General features: G+C 37.1%; 1 protein-coding gene across 1 annotated transcript in view; it reads left to right on the top strand.

Annotated features, from left to right (window-relative positions):
- Positions 1-19,845, top strand: part of SP4 (Sp4 transcription factor) — a 23,134-nt gene extending 3,289 nt beyond the window's left edge. The window contains exons 4-6 of the mRNA XM_075419182.1: positions 14,550-14,778; positions 15,008-15,207; positions 16,291-19,845. Coding sequence (XP_075275297.1) covers positions 14,550-14,778; positions 15,008-15,207; positions 16,291-16,538 — 677 coding nt within the window. The 3' untranslated portion in view covers positions 16,539-19,845. The remainder of the gene's footprint in view (positions 1-14,549; positions 14,779-15,007; positions 15,208-16,290) is intronic.

The raw sequence follows: 19,845 nt of genomic DNA, 5'->3' as shown, positions 1-19,845 counted from the left end.
TAAAGTAGCTGACACTTCTCCTAAACATTGAGGTAATATTACTGGTTGCATCAGTTGAAAAGGAACTCTTTGTATTTGATAAACTATCCTTAAGTGATCCTGTTCTCTGTCTTATTAAAGACTTGTAGACTTTGGGACTGAACGTGTGACTTTACTGTTAGAGCTCTGATATGTTTAAAAAACAACAAAAACTTTTCCCAACCAGACAGCATTCCTGATCTCTGCATGGGGGATGTAGGATGAGAAAAGTAACAGTATGGGAACTGGGATATCTTCTGTCATGGCATGCATTTGTATGGAATTATTTGTTGTATTCTGCACTTGTTCCTAAAGTTGTTCTCTTAGAAGTTTGAGTTCTGCAAACACATGGAGTGGAATAAGGTATGCTTGCACACAGCATAGTTCCTGTGACTTGTCTTTTTAAAAAAATAAGAACAACTGGTAACTGTACATCAGTACTTGCTGGTGAACTTCTGATAGGTATTTTGAAATGCCTGTTTGGTTTGCTGGTCTAGTAGTTGGGAAAGGAGCTACTAAAAGGGTCTAGGCTGGATAACAGAGCTCAGTTCAAAAGTAAATTCTGTGCAAGGTCTCTGCAGTGTCCCAGAAAGGCAACTCTATTATGTGAAACTTGCAAATTTTTAACATTTCAGGTAAAACTTGGTTTGGGGGTTTTCTCTACCAGTTTGATAACTGCTTGCATGAGCTTGGTTTTACTTTATACAAGTAAAAGTCTTCTGTTGTGGTAATAAACCCTTGTTGTAACAGCAACCTGACTATAGACACAGTTTTTTAGCATAAAACTGTTAAGAAAAAACTAAGTTTAACTACTGTCCAGTTTGCATAAACAAATGTTAGTATCACATTGAGTGTGAATCTGTAGGGTTTTTTTTTAATCATATGCTAAAATGAGAAATGTTTGACTGGGCAAAGGATTGTTCCCTTTAGTTGAAACATTTTTGAGGAGACTAAACATGGTTTGATAGTAAGAATTTGCCATTGAGAGAATTTCATCTGCTATGGTACTCTTTGGCATCTGATAGCATGTTGAAATATGAAGAGCTGTGTTGGATGCCTTAAACCTGGCTTACTTAAGAAGCGTTACAGAAATGTTAATCTAAGTAATTAGAATTAAAATCTTGACCTTGTATTTGGCTGCAGTGGTTCAAAAAGAAGTTTTGGTTGTCTGGAGCTGACCAGCTGCTACCGTATCTTGCAATCCAATTTACCTTGGGAAATCTTTTTTGCTTGATGGGAAGGTGCTGGTTGACTGCTGCTGTTAGAAGTTCCTGCTTTGGCAGGGGACTCTTCATGGGCAGCCTGCTTTGGGAACAGACTAGATTTGGGGGTGCAGGAAGAATCTTTCTGCATGCAAGGTTTTTCTCCTACTTACTAATGGTGTACAACCGTTTAGTATGCAATAGCAGGTATTAGAACAAAAGATTCTGAACAGCATCTTGCACAGTTGTCTTGGCTGCACCTCTGCTTGCATGTGATGCTTTTTGGAAAATACAGGGATTAAGATTTGTAATTGAGGATGAAAGAAGGGGAATGAGTCACAAGTGTGGTCCTGGAGAAGCCAAGCATTAGTTATACAGGGTTCATATGTTAACTAAACGTAAACTTTGTGACCATTGAATTCCCCGCCACTTTTTTTTTTAAAAAACCCATGTAGTTCTTACGGCTGACTTAGCACTTAGAATTTTATGCTAACAGCTGTGAATCCTCCAACCTTTTCTACGTTTCCCAAGGCTTGATGTTATGGAGAGAGAACAAACTTTGAGAATGTGAGAAATTGGTTATAATTTCTTTCTTACTCATCTCTGCTTGTCTCCTGTGAAACTTCCTGATGCTACACTCTGGGAATGGGGGGCATGATAGCATGGAAGGGAGAGTGAAGAGCGTGATGTGCAGTCCTTAATGCCATATTAAGTATTCAAAGAAAGAGTGGTTATGAAATAGAAAATTACAGACATGCTAAAATCTAAACTTTGCTTGCCACTTATAAGGAATAAGGTGTCTTATCAGGGCTATTAACTTCCTCAGATATGGTTGTTTTTATTAGAAATGGTTTTTGCTACTATTGTTAGAGGAAACCTTTTAAAAAAAATAAACTGCTCAGTTACCTTAACATCTGCATACTGGCATTTCTGTTCTTTTTCTGCAGTACCTAAGCTAGTCAGTGTGAACTCTTGTGTAAATTAGTTGGATTCCTCAGAAGTGGATCATTCACTACAAATGAGCAGTAGAAGTAGGTGTTAGAAATGAGCGCTGCGGAGGGTGTCCAGAAAGTGTCAGGGAAAAGACTGAGTGAAGGACTCATCCCATGCATTGATACAGGTGCTCTAACTTTGTTAGGAAAAAAAAGTTACTTTGTCCTTCAAGCAAACCCAACTGATCCAGCTAGCTGAGTTTTTTTGAGGGGAAAGCACAAGAAGTATTTGTCTGAAATAACTTTTTACTGGTGTTATATTTCTGTTCCATGAGCACTGGTTTTCCTAGTTATTTCTAAAATAGGGTAGTTTAGGTACATTTTTCTTAGTTTTTCAGTAGTAAATGAAGTAGTAATGCAATAGAACTCTAAACAACTAACTTGAAATAACAAAAATTCTGAGCTTAAAATTATTGTGGAAATGTTAGGCTTTTTTTTCACAATGGGAAGGGGAATATTAAAATCTTCAAGTAAATATTATATTTTGGTCTGCTTTTTATAACCTGTGTTACTTGAGGTCTCTGGTCCCCAAGGTGGGTAGACTCTACTGTAAGCCAAGTAAGATGAACAAGTGTGTTTTGGTTTGGTTTTTTTTTTGTTGTCTTTTTTGGGTAAAAGTTCAAACTTTGCTCTTGGTAAGTATTACACTTTGGGTTGTATGCTGTGTGTGGTCAAAAAGCAGGGCAAAGCAGAGAAGTTCTCACATCCTTTCACTTTCTGGCCTGAGGAGAACTCATTCAGTATCAGTGAGGAAAACTACTTTTTCGCTGTGAGAGTGACCAAGCACTGCCACAGGCTGCCCAGAGAGGTTGTGGACTCTCCATCTATGGTCATATTCAAAAGTTGTCTGGACATGGTCCAGACAACCTGCTCTTGGTGGCTCTGTTTGAGCAGGTTGGGTGGACCAGATGACCTCCAGAGGTCCCTTCTAGTCTACACCACTCTGATTCTGTGAAATCTTGCTGAGAAGATATACAAAGTGTCAGTCAAAGGAGTAATTAAATCTGTGGAGGAAAGCTGGATGAGAAGATGGAAACTAAGTATCTGAGCATTAAGAACAGGTTTTTAAACAATTATTTAATTAAGAGCTAATCAAACAACAAACTGCATAAAAGCAACCCTGTTTACTTGAACATGCAGGGATCTACAAATACTTGCCTTGCTGTGGGATCAGTACCTGTCATGGCCTTTAAGCAGGCTAGTTCTGTGCAAAGAGAACTGTGTTTCTTCTGTGCTGTGTGAATTCTTGTTTTATGCATGATTCCCTGTGGAATGGGACAGCCTTTAATGTTAATAGGTGGTGACTTCCTGAATTTTGCACCTATGAGCTTGGGGACAAGCAGGTACTGCACATTTCCCTTGCCTTTTATCAAGGCTTCTGCTGTGATAGCTGTAAATGCAAGTTCACAGGATTCCTGTCCTCCCTGCCACCCGTCCCCTTCTTAAAATAAGGTATCCATTGCTTTTTTGTTTTTTTAAAGCTTATTTTCAGGCCCTTTTATTTGTCTGGATGTGTTAATGGACAATATAAGTGACTATGTGGAAGGACTTGTTTTAGTACTAGGTGATTCTAAGAAAAGTATATAGTTTATAAAAGAATTTTTTTTTTTTTTGGTGGGCTGTTTCTTTCTCTCTCAACGCCCTGGGCTTGGGGTGTATTTGTTTTAGGAATAGCATGGTATGTGAACATTTGTGGATGCTGAAGAATATCAGCAAACCAGTTAAACTATAATGAAATGCTGAGTATTAATGGATTTCCTGTAAAAGTTTTGTGTTCTGTCTGTAGGATTTCTTTCACTGGAGCCTTCAGAAGAGGTTGCAAGCTTTTTCTGAAATTGTTCATTGTTTTTACTGACAGTGGGAATCTAGTGGTCGTGGTGGAGATAATGTCTTTTCAGAATAATTCCCTATTTGTTATGGAAGAAAATAAAGTAATAGATCAGACTTATCTCTACCTTAATTACACGTCTTGAAGTAATTTTCTTACATCATGATGGAGCTGTTTGTCCGACACAAAAGTGTATGAGAGAATTTTGATTTAAAAATAGTGAATAATATTATTTGTATTTTACACGTACTTAGTCCAAACTTTGTTAGTTACTTTAGGAAAAAGTCACCAGATTCCATCAGCTTGCAACTCAAATTGAAGCCATTTTGCTTAAGATGAGTGGTGACATGGTAAATTCTGGGGAATTTGGAGTTGATCCACCAAAATAACCTCAAGGAATGGCTTCTGTTCAGTGGAACAGTCTGTGGCCCGACAGTACTGGTACTGGAGACTTTTAAGTGTCGTGCAGGGATGTGCTGTGGACTCTAAACCAGTTATTAATGACATTGAAGTCAAATACCAAGTGTTCTTATTGGGGCGCTTTAAAAACGTAATGAGCTTTGCCTTTCTGTTTCATAATCTGTAGTAATGTGAGTTACTAAGGCATTTTTCTCTGACCAGCGACTTTCATTGCACCGCTATTAGTAGTTATGCAATTTGTTAGTACCTCCAGGTCCCCTCCTGCTTGCTTGTGGCTTTTCTCATTTGTCTGCATCCAAATTCAGCCTGTTTTCAAGGCTTTCTCTTTGCTTTGCTGCTGTAGTAACTCTTCTTGTGTGACAGTCACTAGTTTTACAGCTTGCTGTTTAAAGACTGAAGACATCGTTTAGATATTACAATCATTCTGTTTCAAACTTTGCAGAGGAGTTTGAAACATTCTAACAAATTCTTTGAACAGGAATAAAATGATGCATAAGATTAAATGCATGTAACTCGGGAATAATGACTGGAAAAAGGGAAACATCACACCCATTTTTAAGAAGGATAAAAAGGAGGACCCTGGGAACTACCAACCAGTCAGCCTCACCTCTGTGCCTCATAAGATCAGGGAACAGATCCTCCTGGTAGCTATGTCAAGGCACATGGGTGGCAGAGAGGTGATTAGAGACAGCCAACATAGCTTCACAAAGGGCAAATAGTGCCTGACTATTCTGGTGGCCTTCTATGACAGAGTAACTGTTGGTACGTTAGGAAAGAGCAGCTGCTATCACCTACCGTGACTTGTGTAAGGCCTTTGACACAGTCCTACACCTTGGAGAGATGCGGGTTTTATGGATGAACTATTTGATGGCCGTGTTCAAAGAGTTGCTGCCACTGGCTCAATCTCCAAATGGAGATCAGTAATCAGTAGTGTCCCTCAGGAGTCTGTCTGTATTGGGACCAGTACTGTTCAATATCTTTATTAATGACATACGGGGATTGAGCAGTGTGGGGTTGGAACTAGATGATCTTTAAAGGGTCCTTCTGACTCCAGCCATTCTATGATTCTATGAATAAAAGAGTCAAAGGTGTTTCTGACCCTGCCTGGTGTTGACTGCAGGTGATGCATACAAGAATGATCTGCTCAGATACTCTTCCCACTGTTCAGTGATCTACAGGTCAATTCTTCCTGAGCCAGAAGTGGCTTTTTTTTTTTTATATTTGGTAATCCTTGACGGATTTCTTTTCTGTGAATTTGTCTTTTTTGAGTCTGTGTAAATTTTTTACATGTTCAATAGTTGTCTGCAATATTGTGTCCTAATTCTTGTGTAAGACACATTTTTATTTAATGTTCTCAAACTCCTGTGTTATGAAAAATTAAACTATCTAAATCGGCTTTATACCACTTACAGTCTTCTGTTATCTACCACATATGGTAGGTATTGAGGGAGGGGAAGATGTTTAGTCTGAAGTCCTAGAATATTGCGCTTATGTAGCTGAATGAAAGAAAATGCATTTTCATGACAACTTGTAACCTGTAGGTCTCCTTGCTCTTGTTAATGTAATAGTGAGTATGTGTAGAAGCAGCACTCAGCAAGTTTTGTAGCTAAGCAAGGAGGGATCCCCGTAGTTGGTAACAAGGTGAAAAGGGCTTAAAATAGCCACAGTATGTACAAGCAAACTGGCAAATATAAATTCCAAGTGTGGAAGTCAAAGGAGCTGAAGGAGGGTGCTTATATGATCTCTCCTTTTAAATAACATCCAGTGTTTCCGTGGGTGTTCATTGGTAAGCAAGCTGCAGCAGATACCTTGAAAGAAACAGAAGGTGCAAGCAATGGAATCTGCAGTAAAAAGATAAGCACAAAGAACTTGGCTATTTTCCACAAAATGAAAAAATGCATGAGTTTTTCTTAGGTTTGTTTTGTTTGTTTGTTTGTTTTTCCCATGTCATAGTGTGTTACTTGGTATTCTGAGAGTGTAGTTGGGAGTAGTATAGAAATTTAGCATACTTTTTACAAAGTCATGAAAGGTCACTTCCAACTGTTTTCAGGTTGCCTTGAGCTCAGAATTGTTGCAGAACCAGTGTTCTAAACATTATGGCACTGGTATCTTTTTCAAATGCTTCAGAGTGATTAGAGGAGAAGCATTTAGTCTTCTAATGTCAAAATCGGTTTGGTTGTGGGTTTTTCTTAAACTGAAATTCAAAATAGTGGCAGAAACAGTTCAGCAGCAAGCAATGCTGGTGAAAATGAGTGTTTGCCTTGGTGATGGTAGCTTAAAAATGAAGTGTTAATATACTGTTCCTGAACTTGATGCATAAGGAATGTGCAGTCTACCTGCTCAGCTAAATTGCCTGTGGAAGTAACCTGGTAAAAATGCCTCAGTAAAACAAGCCTTTTCTGCCTGACCTGTGAGTAGCAAGGCATGACTTCATCATTACTTCAACATAAAGTGGGAAGGGGAAGCATTTCAAGTACCAACTTTGCTGATAATTGTGAGGTGAAACTGGTTTCTAATGAGGTGTTTCTGTGCTATGAACTTCAAGAATTAAATGTAAGATCTTAAGTCTTCAAAGAAGAATGTTGGTAAAACTGTGTTTCCGTATTGGAATATGTGGTCTTATAAAAGTGTTTCATCAATACAGGTGCCCTCTCTGAGAATATCAGGTTTTGCCTTCCCCTCTCTCATTCCCTATTGTCAAAATTAGAGCATATAGACCAGGAAATAAATTGGCTGAACTTTCTTGTTCAGAAAATGTCAAGCAAGCAAACCAAGTGATCGTGCACATCTTCATCAGCCTGTTAGTATTTTTTTGATATTAGATATGTAAGAAGTACATTATTATAAATAAGCTTATTGTATTATGAATATAAAAATACATGTAAATATAGAAATATGTTATAAATTATCTGTATGTCATTGTGGAAAAAGAATGTTTGAGTAAAGGATGTTTGCAAGCTGAGTGTAGTTAATGTATGCAGGGGAAAGGGAGATGAGAAACCTCTTTTGCTCCTTTGCATTGTATCAGTAAGTTGTTGGATGGGCGAGTTTCTGCGTCGGCTCTAATGCTTGTAGGGCTTTGGAACTCTGCAGGCTGTCAATAACTTTACATATCTGTGCTGTAGTAATATACATCGAATTATGAATGTCAATTGCAGCCTTCTCTTTCCTTTTTAGAATATGCAGTTGAACAAACTTTTTTTTTTTTTTTGCAACTTTAACCGCTCTGGCTCTAGATACGTTTTGCAAAATGTTCCTCAGGTTTTGCAGTAAGGTGGACACTACTGATATAATGCTGTCATTTAATGCTGTCATCTTTTTGACTGATGAATGCTGGTTGCACAACAGCCACAGGAAATCTATGCAAATTGTTCTGGGAAACTAATTACCAGAAACTAGAAATGTCCTTTTCTTAGTCTTAAATTTCTCTTCCTTCCAAGATTCATTTTTTCTAAAGCTTGACTCTCATGATTTCTGTGCATCATTAAAGTTAATTCCTTTTCTTCCCTTTCTGCCCTGTTCGCCTCAGAGTAGTTTTTCATGCTGCTTCAGGTGAACAAGAATAGGAATGCAGGTGCAATATGTAGTAGAAAGAAACTTGTTCTGACTTACAATGGATGGCCAAGCCCAATAAACATGATCTTCAGTGGTCAGTTACTCGGTAGGAAAGTACTTCCTGGGAACTATGCATTAGCTTTCTTTGATCATCCAGGTGGTGTTGTGGGAGTAGTTATCTTGCAAATTACCTTTGAAGCTTAAAATTGATTGTGATATATATGTGTGTATGTATATACATAAAATTTGACTTCATAGTAATTACTTAAAATTGTTGCGTTTTCTTGCATGAATTTGTTACTCGTGTGTATGGGAAAGTGTATATGAGTTGTAACTGCTAAGATGCAGTTTTACTGCAGTTTTACGGCGAAGATGAGTAAATGATGCTGAAGAACAAAGGATGTACAACTATATCTTGAAAATCCTGTATCTTGTGATAAGAAGTAATGCATTTACTGAACTGCTCAAATGGGAAAGATTAGTGACTAAAATCATGCAGGTTCTTCTGTTGGAGAAGCTTTAAATGTTTCTATAATGTTTTTTGTAATTACTTTCAGTCATAATCACATATGCAATATTGCAATGAGTTAGAGTCTTATTGCACTTGATCTGCAAAATAAATACCATATCAGGTTGCCTTGTTGTTGGCGTGTTGTCCTGTGGTCAAATAAATGATTACTATCCAAAAGAAAGAGAGAACTTAGACCTGAGGGAAAATGAAATGCAGTGGCATAGTTGGTATCAGCGTCATTTTGTACACTAACATTTTGTTGTAACTTAATGTTGTAAATTGACAGCATGTACAAAAAAGTTCAGTTCATGCACAAGTGGTGATTTTGTTAATCAAGACTGTTTCACAATTTCAGGAAAGAAATTTCTGGAGAGGGTTGGGGTTGTTCGGTCTGGAGAAGGGAAGGCTCCCAGGAGACCTTATTGTGGCCATCAGTACTTAAAGGGGGCTTGCAAGAAAGATGGGGAAAGGCTTTTTAGCAGGATCTGCTGCGATAAGACAAGGGAAAATGGTTTTAAAGTAAAAGAGGGTAGATTTAATCTAGATAGAAGGAGGAAATTTTTTACAGTGAGGGTGGTGAAACACTGGAACAGGTTGCCCAGAGAAGTGGTAGCTGCCCCATCCCTGGAAATGTTCAAGGTCAGGTTGGGTGGGGCTCTGAGCAACTTACTCTATTTGAAGATGTCCCTGCTCATTGCAGGGGATTTGGGCTAGATGACCTTTAAAGGTCCTTCCAACCCAAAGCATTCTAAGAAATCATGGGAATGCGAGAAAAATTTTTTATCTTCTAAAAGCAGGTGTAAATGTTGGTGACTGCTTTGACAACTCATATGGAATAACGTAGATGAACTGAAGTGTGGCTTTGTTCCCTGATGTAATGATCTGTTTAGACCTCTTCTGAAATCTGTGTTGAAACATGAGAGCTCTTGTTAGTGAGGTTTGATTATGAATGGTGAAGTATAGTGATATCAGGTCTTGTGGTTTGGAGTGTGTCAGGAAGAAGTAATGTCAAGTGATGTCATGATTGTAGCAGAATTTCTGGGAGGCTTAAAATGATATTTTAATGCTGCTAGTAAGAAGTCATATGGATTATTTGTAGTAGGTCTTTTTTTTGCTATCTAGAAGATCTCAGGAGATCATTCTGTTCCTGTATGGATAACATTATCTTAGCCACATGTTTTCAGAATAAGCAGAGTTTGTTTCAAAGAAAAAGCTAATATGTATCTAGATCCTCTTTATTGAAAAATCCTTATTTCTGTACACTTTTTTTAGAAGTAGCCCTGATTTAATTTTGTAGGCTGCTGACAAATTCATATCAACAGTTAAGTTTTTTCCGTATCTTTTCCTCAGTATATTTGATTTAAGAAATAATTAAATTCCTTTATCTTCCCTTAATAAGTATAAAGAATGTAAAATTAAAGCCCTTAGTGATTCATAGTGGATTCTAGTATGTACTTTAAAAAAAAATCAAAATCCCATACAACTCAAGACTATAGCAGGCTTACTTTGAGATTTAGACCAGGGCATGTTCTATCAGCTGTTTTGTGAAAATGTTCTGGTTTTTCTTCAAGAGAAAAGATTTTTCAGCTGGTCTAAAATACATTCATTTTACTGTCAAAGAACAAAAATGAAGAATTTTATGTTTAACAACTTTAAAATTAGAATATACGTTTCTATCCTGTATGCTACTAGTGTGCTAGCTTGTTGGGATGCTCTTTCAGGATTTCAAAACGAAAATTAAGGAATTACATTATTGAACTTTCCAGTGTTTTCTGATAATTGTGTAAATCTCTGGCAAAGAATATTTATCAGATATGTGTGCTTCCTTCGGTTGCTCTTTTACCACAAAAAGTAGAGTTTTGCTTATTGAATATTGTGGCCTGGACCTTTAAATAAGGCTATTTGTGTGATATTTTAAGAGTTTCAGAACCTTCTGCTGTGAATTTAGTAAGTGGAATGCAAGGGAAGGGAGTTTAAAATAACAGCTCTGTGAGATTAAAGAAAAAAATCAACATTCACATTAGAAAATTGAATAACTTTGTTAATGCCATCTAAAGAGCAGTCATTTGATTACTGTTTAACTGAAGCCATATAGATAATGTAATTGTCTGCCTGAGCAACCTTATTTTTGGCATTTTCTCTTTTATATTTTTATTATCACCTTATTGTGAAGAATTTCTACTCAGATGTATCACTACATTATGTTTAATAAATAAATTAAGGTTGTAGCTCAGTGCTCTGTATCCTGTATTCCAAGATAGGCGTGGTCCTCACGTGGGGGAGGGAAGGCTTGCAGCAGATAAGTGTCGGGAGTGGTACTCTAATACTTCTTCAGAAGTATTAGAAGACCCTTGTGTGCTTGGTCATCTCATGACCTAGACACTGAAAGTTGTTTCATTTTGAATCAGCACAATATACTGGATTTTTAGACATGCTAAATAGGCTTCCCCATAAATATGGATTGGTCAGATCCACCAAGAGTTATGTGCTGGGCATTCATGATGTAGCACTGGTCATGGAGTGAAAAATGGAGTCATCCTCCTCTGTGTTTAAGTGCCTCAATTCACATCTTACTTGGACAGCCTTGGTCTGGCAGCCTGCGGGAAAGTTGCATTGAAACTTTAATATCAGTTCAAGAAAATCAGAGAGAAAGGGATAAATGATAGGAAATAATGCTCTTCAGCTGTGTTCTGGCCACAGATGGTTAGGTCCCAGGACTTTTTTGCTCAAATAGGACTTTCTGACATGGATAGAGTCATCCCTCCAGCAGACTGTAACAACAAAGGTAATTCTTATTAATGTACTTGAAAACATGACTGATAGTGAAAATAGCACAAGAGACTGCAGTAGTTGTGGCCATGATATGTGCTACATCTTAGACTTCTGCGGTAACCGTTCATAGACTCATCATTTATAGTGGTGCTCTGTGAATTAGAGGAGTTTGCATCTTGGGCATGTTTAACCCAAGGCAGGAGAGCAGTTTGTGTTCTGCGAAAGACTACAAGCTGAGCAAGTTCGTCCTGTTAATTTATTTACCTGTGGCTAACCAAAAACTGCAGCTGGTTTTCAACATGAGCAATCACACTATCATGTTAAGATGAGCATTAGGTATAACAAACATGATCAGCTGCCTTTGACTCTGGCTCTTAATAGCACTTGGTCAGCACTTCGGCAGCTTGACAGACTGACAAGAAATTGCCCCTGGACTAGCACTTTCTTTGGAAGCTCTTGTGTCCTCTTCTGCCACTGTTAGACCCAAGTAGATGTTGCTATTTGCATTTATTCCACAGTGTTCTCCTTACCCTATCACATTCTTCCTCAAGGATTTTCACGAGTGCTTTTCTTTCCCATTAGAATATGTGAAATAAATTTGTTTCCAGTACAAAACTATTCTGAAAGGAAAGACTTTGTTCTATCCTAGACATATGAAGGCTCTGCACTTAAGGTTAAGCCTGTAATTCTTTTTCTGTGGTTCCTCTGCTGCAAATACCAGACTTTTTTTTAGAATGTCTTTTTTTTCTTTTAATATCTATCTGTCCAACTGTAAGTGGGATTCAAACATTATCTCTTCTGGGTTTGTCCTTGCTCTTTTCAGAGAACCGAAAGTACTCAGCATCTGTCAATATTTGTGGCCTGCTTAAGAAAACAAGGAATATATGTTTATTCATATCTAGGCAGATCAGGTGCAAGTTCCAGGTGGAAACCAAGAGGGGTAACTGGGAAAATTTGGTCAGTGTTTCTGGTAAAAATAACCTGGTACTGACGTAGGCACAAGACAGGTTTATTCTATTTCCTGGAGCCAACAGTAGCGCCTGTTAGAGGACAGTCAAGTCACTTTGGGAGGTTCTGTGTATATCATGTTCTTTAGTCCTAACCTATCTGCGTGTATGTGGTGGTGTTAGGTGGTGTGTGTTAGGTTTCATCTATGGCTGTTATCATGGTATTATACAAGATAGCTTATATTGCTCCTCAGCAATCATGTGAATGAAGTAGTCATTATCCCATGCTGTGTTGTATATGAACTCACATGGTAGCTAGGCAGTTTAGACTTGAGAGTGGTGTTCTCAGCCTTATCCCCATTGATGGTGTCTGTTACAGATGCTTGGGAAGTAAGTTGGAGTACACATTTTAATCTCTCTGAATTATGTTACCTCCAAGGGATTTCTAAGTTTTAAATTAATGCTTCAATACTGAGGACTTTCAAGTCTTAAAATATTATTCTAGGGAATTCTGGTTGGTTATTACACTCTCTCAGTAAGTAGGTAGTATTTCCTCTTATTTCCCATTTGTACGAAGGCACTGAATTTTTGAAAATAGCAGCATCTAATGACATTTCGACCCATTCCTGTTGCTGGCAGGACTGGCATTCACTGTTGTCAGACTGCAACTGGAAGTCATATATCTGTGACAAATTTAAGTTGGTTACATTGTTTTCTTAGACTGTATAGTACTAACTTTTTAAGCAACATAGTATTACCCTGCTGCTCAAGGAACTACACTTCTTACCTGTATTGGAATAGTCTTTATTTTGCTTTACTGTCAAGACAGTAATTCTGATTTCCTTTGATCAAGAAAGCCAATGAGATCAATGAACTTATGCAATGGAACTGGATTCTTAATTCATCAAATCAATCTTAAAATTCCACTCAATTCAATCAAGCTGCTTTTCCAGTCTTCGTGACTGGAAATATACTACCTTCTGCAAAATAAAATCATAGAATTGTAGAGTATCTCAAGTTGGAAGGGACCCATAAGGATCATCGAGTCCAACTCTCTACTCCTTGTTGGACTACCTAAATCTAAACCATATGACTAAGAGCATCATCCAAATGTTCCTTGAACTCTGACAGACTTGGTACCATGACCACTTCCCTGGGAAGCCTGTTCCAGTGAGTGACCACACTCTTGGTGAAGAACCTTTTCCTAATGTCCAATCTGAACTTCCCCTGTTGCAGTTTCTTACTATTTCCATGTGTCCTGTTGCTGGTCACCAGAGAGAGGAGATCAGCAGATCTCCCTCTGCTGCCCCCCTTGAGGAGGCTGCAGACTGCGATGAGGTCACTCCTCAGCCTTCTCTTCTCCAACCCACACAAACCAAGTGACCTCAGCGGCTCCTTGTAAGTTTTACCCTCAAGACCTTTCACCATCTTGGTCACCCTCCTCTGGACACAGTTTGATGTCCTTCTTATATTGAAGCTGCCAAAACTGCACACAGGACTCAAGGTGGGGCCACTCCAGTGAGACAGTCACCTTCCTCGACCGGCTAGCTATGCTGCTCTTGATGCATCCCAGGACACGGTTGGCCCTTTTGGCTGCCCAGGCACACTGTTGATTCATATTCAACTTGCCATCAAGCCAGACCCACAGATCTCTTTCCATAGGGCTCCTCTCCAGCTTCTTGTCCCCCAATGTGTATGTATAACCAGAATTAGCCTGCCCCAGGTGGAGAATTCTGGAAGAAAAAACTTCCAAAAAAACCCAGAAAAGCTCTGGTATGCTAGCTTGTTCAAGTCTAGTCCTACATTTCTTTTTCTTTGTGAAAGTTCCTTTGTAGCTCAGTGTTGATTCAGGACAGATAGTAGAAGTGACAATTCTGTATGTGCCATAAAGCAACTTGAAAAATTAGCTAAGTGTAGTTTTCTGAATGTAGATATGTCTTCAAAGATTTTTAGAGAGACATTAATTGGCAATAGATTTAACAATCTTTCTGTATAATATTTTGTTTAATGTTTTGTCATTTATCTCAGCTTTTGAGAAAATGGAAACACATGTTAAACTAGTTCACATTTCTTAGTATCAGTCAGTAATTTGCGGTCTTTTGCTGTTCTAGTAACCAATTACATTAAACAGGGCTATCTAAGCTAGCAGGTAAGTCCTTCAGAAAAGTGGCTGGATTTAATACTTGTTTTGTGGCTTTGCTGAACTTTAGGTGGATTTTTGTTCTATAAAACCTATAAAGTTTATTTGTGCATTCACTTACTGAAATGACTAATAAGAGGTACAAACATTTTCTTATTTTACAGGTCAACAGCAAGGACAGGATGGAGTAAAAGTACAGCAAGCTACAATAGCTCCTGTTACTGTAGCAGTAGGTGGCATTGCTAATGCGGCAATTGGTGCAGTTAGTCCTGATCAGATAACGCAAGTGCAGCTGCAGCAAGCTCAACAAGCATCTGACCAGGAAGTGCAACCTGGCAAGAGATTGAGAAGAGTTGCCTGCTCATGTCCTAACTGCCGAGAGGGAGAAGGAAGGTAAATGTAAATTTTAGCAGAACGTGTTTAGGCTTCTTGTTACAGTTTGCCTCATTTGGGCATGAGATTTTCTTATATTGCCTAAATTTTTTAATGCTTTCTATTAGAAAGTATATTTATATATTAGACAGTGGATTGTAATTGTCTCTATTAGCATGAAATACTTATCCTAATAGTTAATAATATTTGAGTATATAATTACTTACCTGTTTAAATTGGATCTTTTTAGAGGCAGCAATGAGCCAGGAAAAAAGAAACAACATATCTGCCATATTGAAGGATGTGGAAAAGTTTATGGCAAGACATCTCATCTTCGAGCACATCTGCGCTGGCATACTGGTGAAAGACCATTTGTATGCAACTGGATTTTTTGTGGCAAGCGATTTACAAGGAGCGATGAGTTACAAAGACATAGAAGAACCCATACAGGTTGGTCAGCCCTCTCTCTGTGCGTGGTACAGCAAATCTGAATCATAGTGGTATCAAAGATCTCAGTTATTATGATCCCTGAAAACTACTTTTAAATGTAAATAAAGTAACCTTAAAAGAGAGGAGGTGGTAGATTTCAGTTTTCGTCGATACAAGCTGACTGGGAAATCAAATAAATAAAGTGAGATCTGTTCAAACTGTTCTTCTCTACCTATGTTAGAAAAAGATGATCATTTCATCACAGGTAACTGATGCACATTAGCCAATGCCTGATCTAAGTTTGGCAAATTTTCATGAGCATATAGGATTGGCCACGGACCAGGGTTATCATTTCCTCACTTGGACTAGCTCCATCCTTCAGAAATGTATTAACATAGTCCATACTTTGGATTTGATCTTTTGGGGAAATTTCTTGAAGTTTCAAGTGAGAACTGATAAAGCAAGTTCTCTTTACAGGGTGGACCTTTTAGAAACTGAAAATTTTATCAGCCTTCTTATTTCTAGCCCCAAGAAGGTGTGTGTCATCGTGTGTCGTTGTCGTTCCCCCCCCCCCCCCCCCCCCCCCAAGTTTATATCATCAGAAGACAGCACTGAAGTCTAAGTGCTAATTACATATAAACAGTGACGGGACTTCTTAGTCTGGTGAATTTATCTCTCTTGACTGAGATTTCCTACATCCTCATGGAGCTTTGGGATTCACGTTTCCAAATTCCCTTCTCATCACTGTAATGTAAATAACAACAAAAGTATTCTTACAAAATGCAATCAGGCAGTTCTTTCAGGGCTTTTGTCTATCCTACTCTGTCAGGTGTATAGAAGTTTGTGAAAATTCTCTGGTGACCTGAAATTCTGATCTTACCAGATAATCACAGCATAGCAAATATCTGTTGAGAATCATTTTAGCAGTGAAGAGTGGATTGCCAAAAGCCTGTGGCCTGGAAATGAGACAGGTGGAGAAGAAAACGTTGTATCCTTTTAAAGACACTTCAGATATTGAGTAGAAAAGTGTCAGATTCAAATGATCAAGCAAAAAGTGTTCAGTGCTCTCAGTAATATTTTTGTTTTGTTCTTCTTTTAAAAAAGGTGAAAAGAGGTTTGAGTGCCCAGAATGTTCTAAAAGATTTATGCGAAGTGACCATCTCTCAAAACATGTCAAAACTCATCAGAACAAGAAGGGTGGTGGAACGGCCCTTGCTATTGTTACCTCAGGAGAACTGGACTCTTCAGTTTCTGAGGTTCTTGGTTCTCCAAGAATTGTCACTGTTGCTGCCATTTCTCAAGATTCAAACCCAGCAACCCCTAATGTTTCAACAAACATGGAAGAATTCTGAAAGGGTCATTTATACGGACGCCTAGTGCTGCACTTAAGTTTACATACCTTTCAGGATATGGAAGTGGGCTGGTAAAGTGGATTACAGCGCAGGAAATCGTGTTTTCAGTCATGACTTCTGTAAGTGTTCCAGATTGGAGGGTCAGCATGGGAAGTGTACACCGGTGCAACAAGACAAAAATTTCAAAAATACAAACAGCGCAAATTGATGTACTGGATAAACAGATGGGGGAATATTATTTCCATACTGTACTTTTTTAGTTATATGTCTGTATATCATGTAATGGTTTTAAATGAACTTCCCCCCCATTTTAATATTATATCTTAATGTGTTTATAAAATCAGATAATGTCATTGTAAAACAGGATGGACCTTGACTAGGATTAATATCATCTGTTGAAGGTTCTTTGTTTTTAAAATAAAGTTGTAATATTTTCATGAGAGCATCCTTTTCCCATAAGGCACAACAAAACTGAATACAGATTGAATACAGACAGTGGAAATATTTTAGGTTTTTGCTCAGCCCGTAGAACACATCAGCTGATTTTGGCCGTCTTTTCTCAAGTTTCGGAATTACTCAATAGCAGCTGGATGATGCGTGCTGCAAAGTGGTTCTGAGGTGAACCTCAGGTTAATTTTAACCACTACATTATAGTAGTGTGTATAAATGACAATCAGTGAGTTCTAATTCCTCTCTTTGTTTGGAGAGCTAAGGTTATGTAGAATTAGTGTATACGGTAGAAAAGATAAAACCATAGAAAGATATTAATGTAAGATTTTACAAAAGTAATGGTATCTTTATGTAGGCAGAAAAATTAATATGGCAACTTTTGTGTCAGTTTTTGGTATTTCATTTCATTATATTTTAAAGCATCCGTGGTCCATTTCTAACCTGTAGGTAACATGAATCATAAAAACTCAAGTATTTAAATGTTTTAATTTTGTTAGAATTAAGGGAAATTAATCAGACAATTGAGTGTTGTAGCTCATTCTCCAGCATCTTCTCTGTGTAAATACTAGTTATTATATTGTGGTTAATGTGCTGAGTTCTTTATGCTTTGACTTAATAGCCAAAGAAAAGAATTAATTATCACATTTTAACCAAAAAAGGTATTGAAAGTAAACATTTTCTCTCTTTTCCCCTAAATATTACTGTCTCTATTTTCTCTTCAAGGATAGTATGTGGGCTGGTAATAAATATCTGTTACCTGTCAAGTCTTACATTAAGCCTCCAACTGCAAAACAAACTGGGAAAAGAGGAGTATAGTTATCTGTTTACTACCCGACTTTTGATTTCAAAGGTTTGGTTACATTTTCAGGTGTGCCACTTTAAAAGGAATATAGAGGAAATAAAAAACAATGACAACAAAAACAGACTGCATTTTGTATGTGAAAACTCCAGTACGTACAAGGAGGAAAGATGGCCAAATATTTCATACTCAGGATTTTTAATTACTTCCTGTAGGCATAAATGTAACTTTTTACACATACAGTCATTTGGTAGTAATTCTCATGACCAGTTTTTTAAAAAATTTATACACCAAAATATTTTTGATGTAACTAAAGGAAGTACAGTGCAAGAAGGATAAGTTTTTTCTTCCCTGCAAATTACAAAAGGAAGAATGTGTTTGGTAGCTGTTGGTTTGAGAGGCATAACAGATACCTTGTGCATTCCCTCACAAAACATATACTTCTCATCTGAATATTTTGTCAATGTTGTGGTGTTTTCTGTATTTTTGAAGCAAGAGAAATACCAATCATTGTTTACACTGTGTACACTTTAGGCCAGCCCTTTGTAGCAAAATACTAAGCTGAAGGTATTTTATACTTTCAGTTTACATAAAAAGCTTTGAGATTAAAGAAAAACAATTTTACACTGTGGTTATAAATTTCAAGTTTCTTAAAGCTTTTGTAGACTTGTAACAGAGTCTTTAAATTTTAGTTGGGTTTTGTACATTGTTTTGTATATTTTATTTAAAGTACTCTTAACTGATGTATCTGGATTTAAACATCAGAATCAATTAGATGTTACATTTAATACAGATGAACATTACGTAGTATTAACTGTTAATTTTATTATATAGGAAATGAAATGTCAAATATATATTTTATCATTATACTTCACAATCAGTGCTATAAATTTCTTTATGCAAAGAAAATACTTTCCTAATATTAATACCACGTTTCCTAGAAGTTAACAGTTTTTGTAAACTGAAGTTATGAGCATTCAGCACAACCATTTCATATATAATTTTTTCATGCATACTTATGTATGCAGATAGGAAACTGAAGTAATTTTTAATCTGCAATGAATCCCTATAATAGATGTATCAAAATCTAAATCTGGTTGGCTTCATAGCATCTCAAGGACATTAACTTGTGTTAGCAGGTGCACGTTTTAGCGCTGGAATTAGAAACATTTTGACGGTCTGTTCTGCATACCATTCTGAATCCACTTTTCTGTCTTAAAAGGATCGTAAATTTCAATGTCCTTTATTTGACTCAGTGGGATATAGCTGTTGTAAGTAATAGGGCACAGATGTGCAATAGTATCTTGTTTAATGGCATTTCACTGTCCATTCCCTTTGCCACCGTTAAAATTTTTGCTTTATTGTAATTATCAGTGCAAAGTGTATTTACCATGGTAGAACTCCAGTGTTAGAATAGTTTTTTTCTTACAATATACTTTCTTTGGTTAGGTTTGTGTATGTGTTGCTGATTACATTAGAGATTGGTGTTAAGTCATTATTTATCACATTCTTTCATGAGAGCAGTAATAAAAGTGTGTAATCTAGGAGAAAAAGTTAATTTGTCAAAGTTAGGTAAGCATGATGTTTAGGTCCTATTTTTCAATTTTATAACTGTTTTATTGCAACAATATTTGTATTTAAGTCTTCATTTTAATGCCTTGTGGTGTTTTTTTATGCATGTCACTGAATTGTCATCCCGCAAGAATTGATGTGCAGCATAGGGTATTAAATCTACATAATGATTTTGAAACAGAAAAATAGTTGATGGTAAAAATGTAAATGTTTTGCAGAAATTCCTTATAAAAAAGTTTTGTAGTAATATTTCACTTGTAAATTTTTCTAAAAAAAATGGAAAAGGAAAAAAATGAGAGTAACATTTCCCCACATCTAGGATTTAGAAAATAATTCTGCCAGCAAAGCCTGTAAGGCATTAATTTGACACTTTTACAATGCTGATTTGTATAATTTTTTGGTGGGTTTGGAACTAAAATCATGTACAAGTTGTTGCCTGCAATAACATTTTGCAAGTAACCTATTAAAATTCCCTTGAGTTTAAAA

The sequence above is a fragment of the Opisthocomus hoazin genome, chromosome 4, assembly GCF_030867145.1.
Source record: "Opisthocomus hoazin isolate bOpiHoa1 chromosome 4, bOpiHoa1.hap1, whole genome shotgun sequence".
Lineage (NCBI taxonomy): Eukaryota > Metazoa > Chordata > Aves > Opisthocomiformes > Opisthocomidae > Opisthocomus > Opisthocomus hoazin.
The sequence above is the reverse complement of the archived record's forward strand: the minus strand, read 5'-3'. Positions and strand labels throughout refer to the sequence as shown.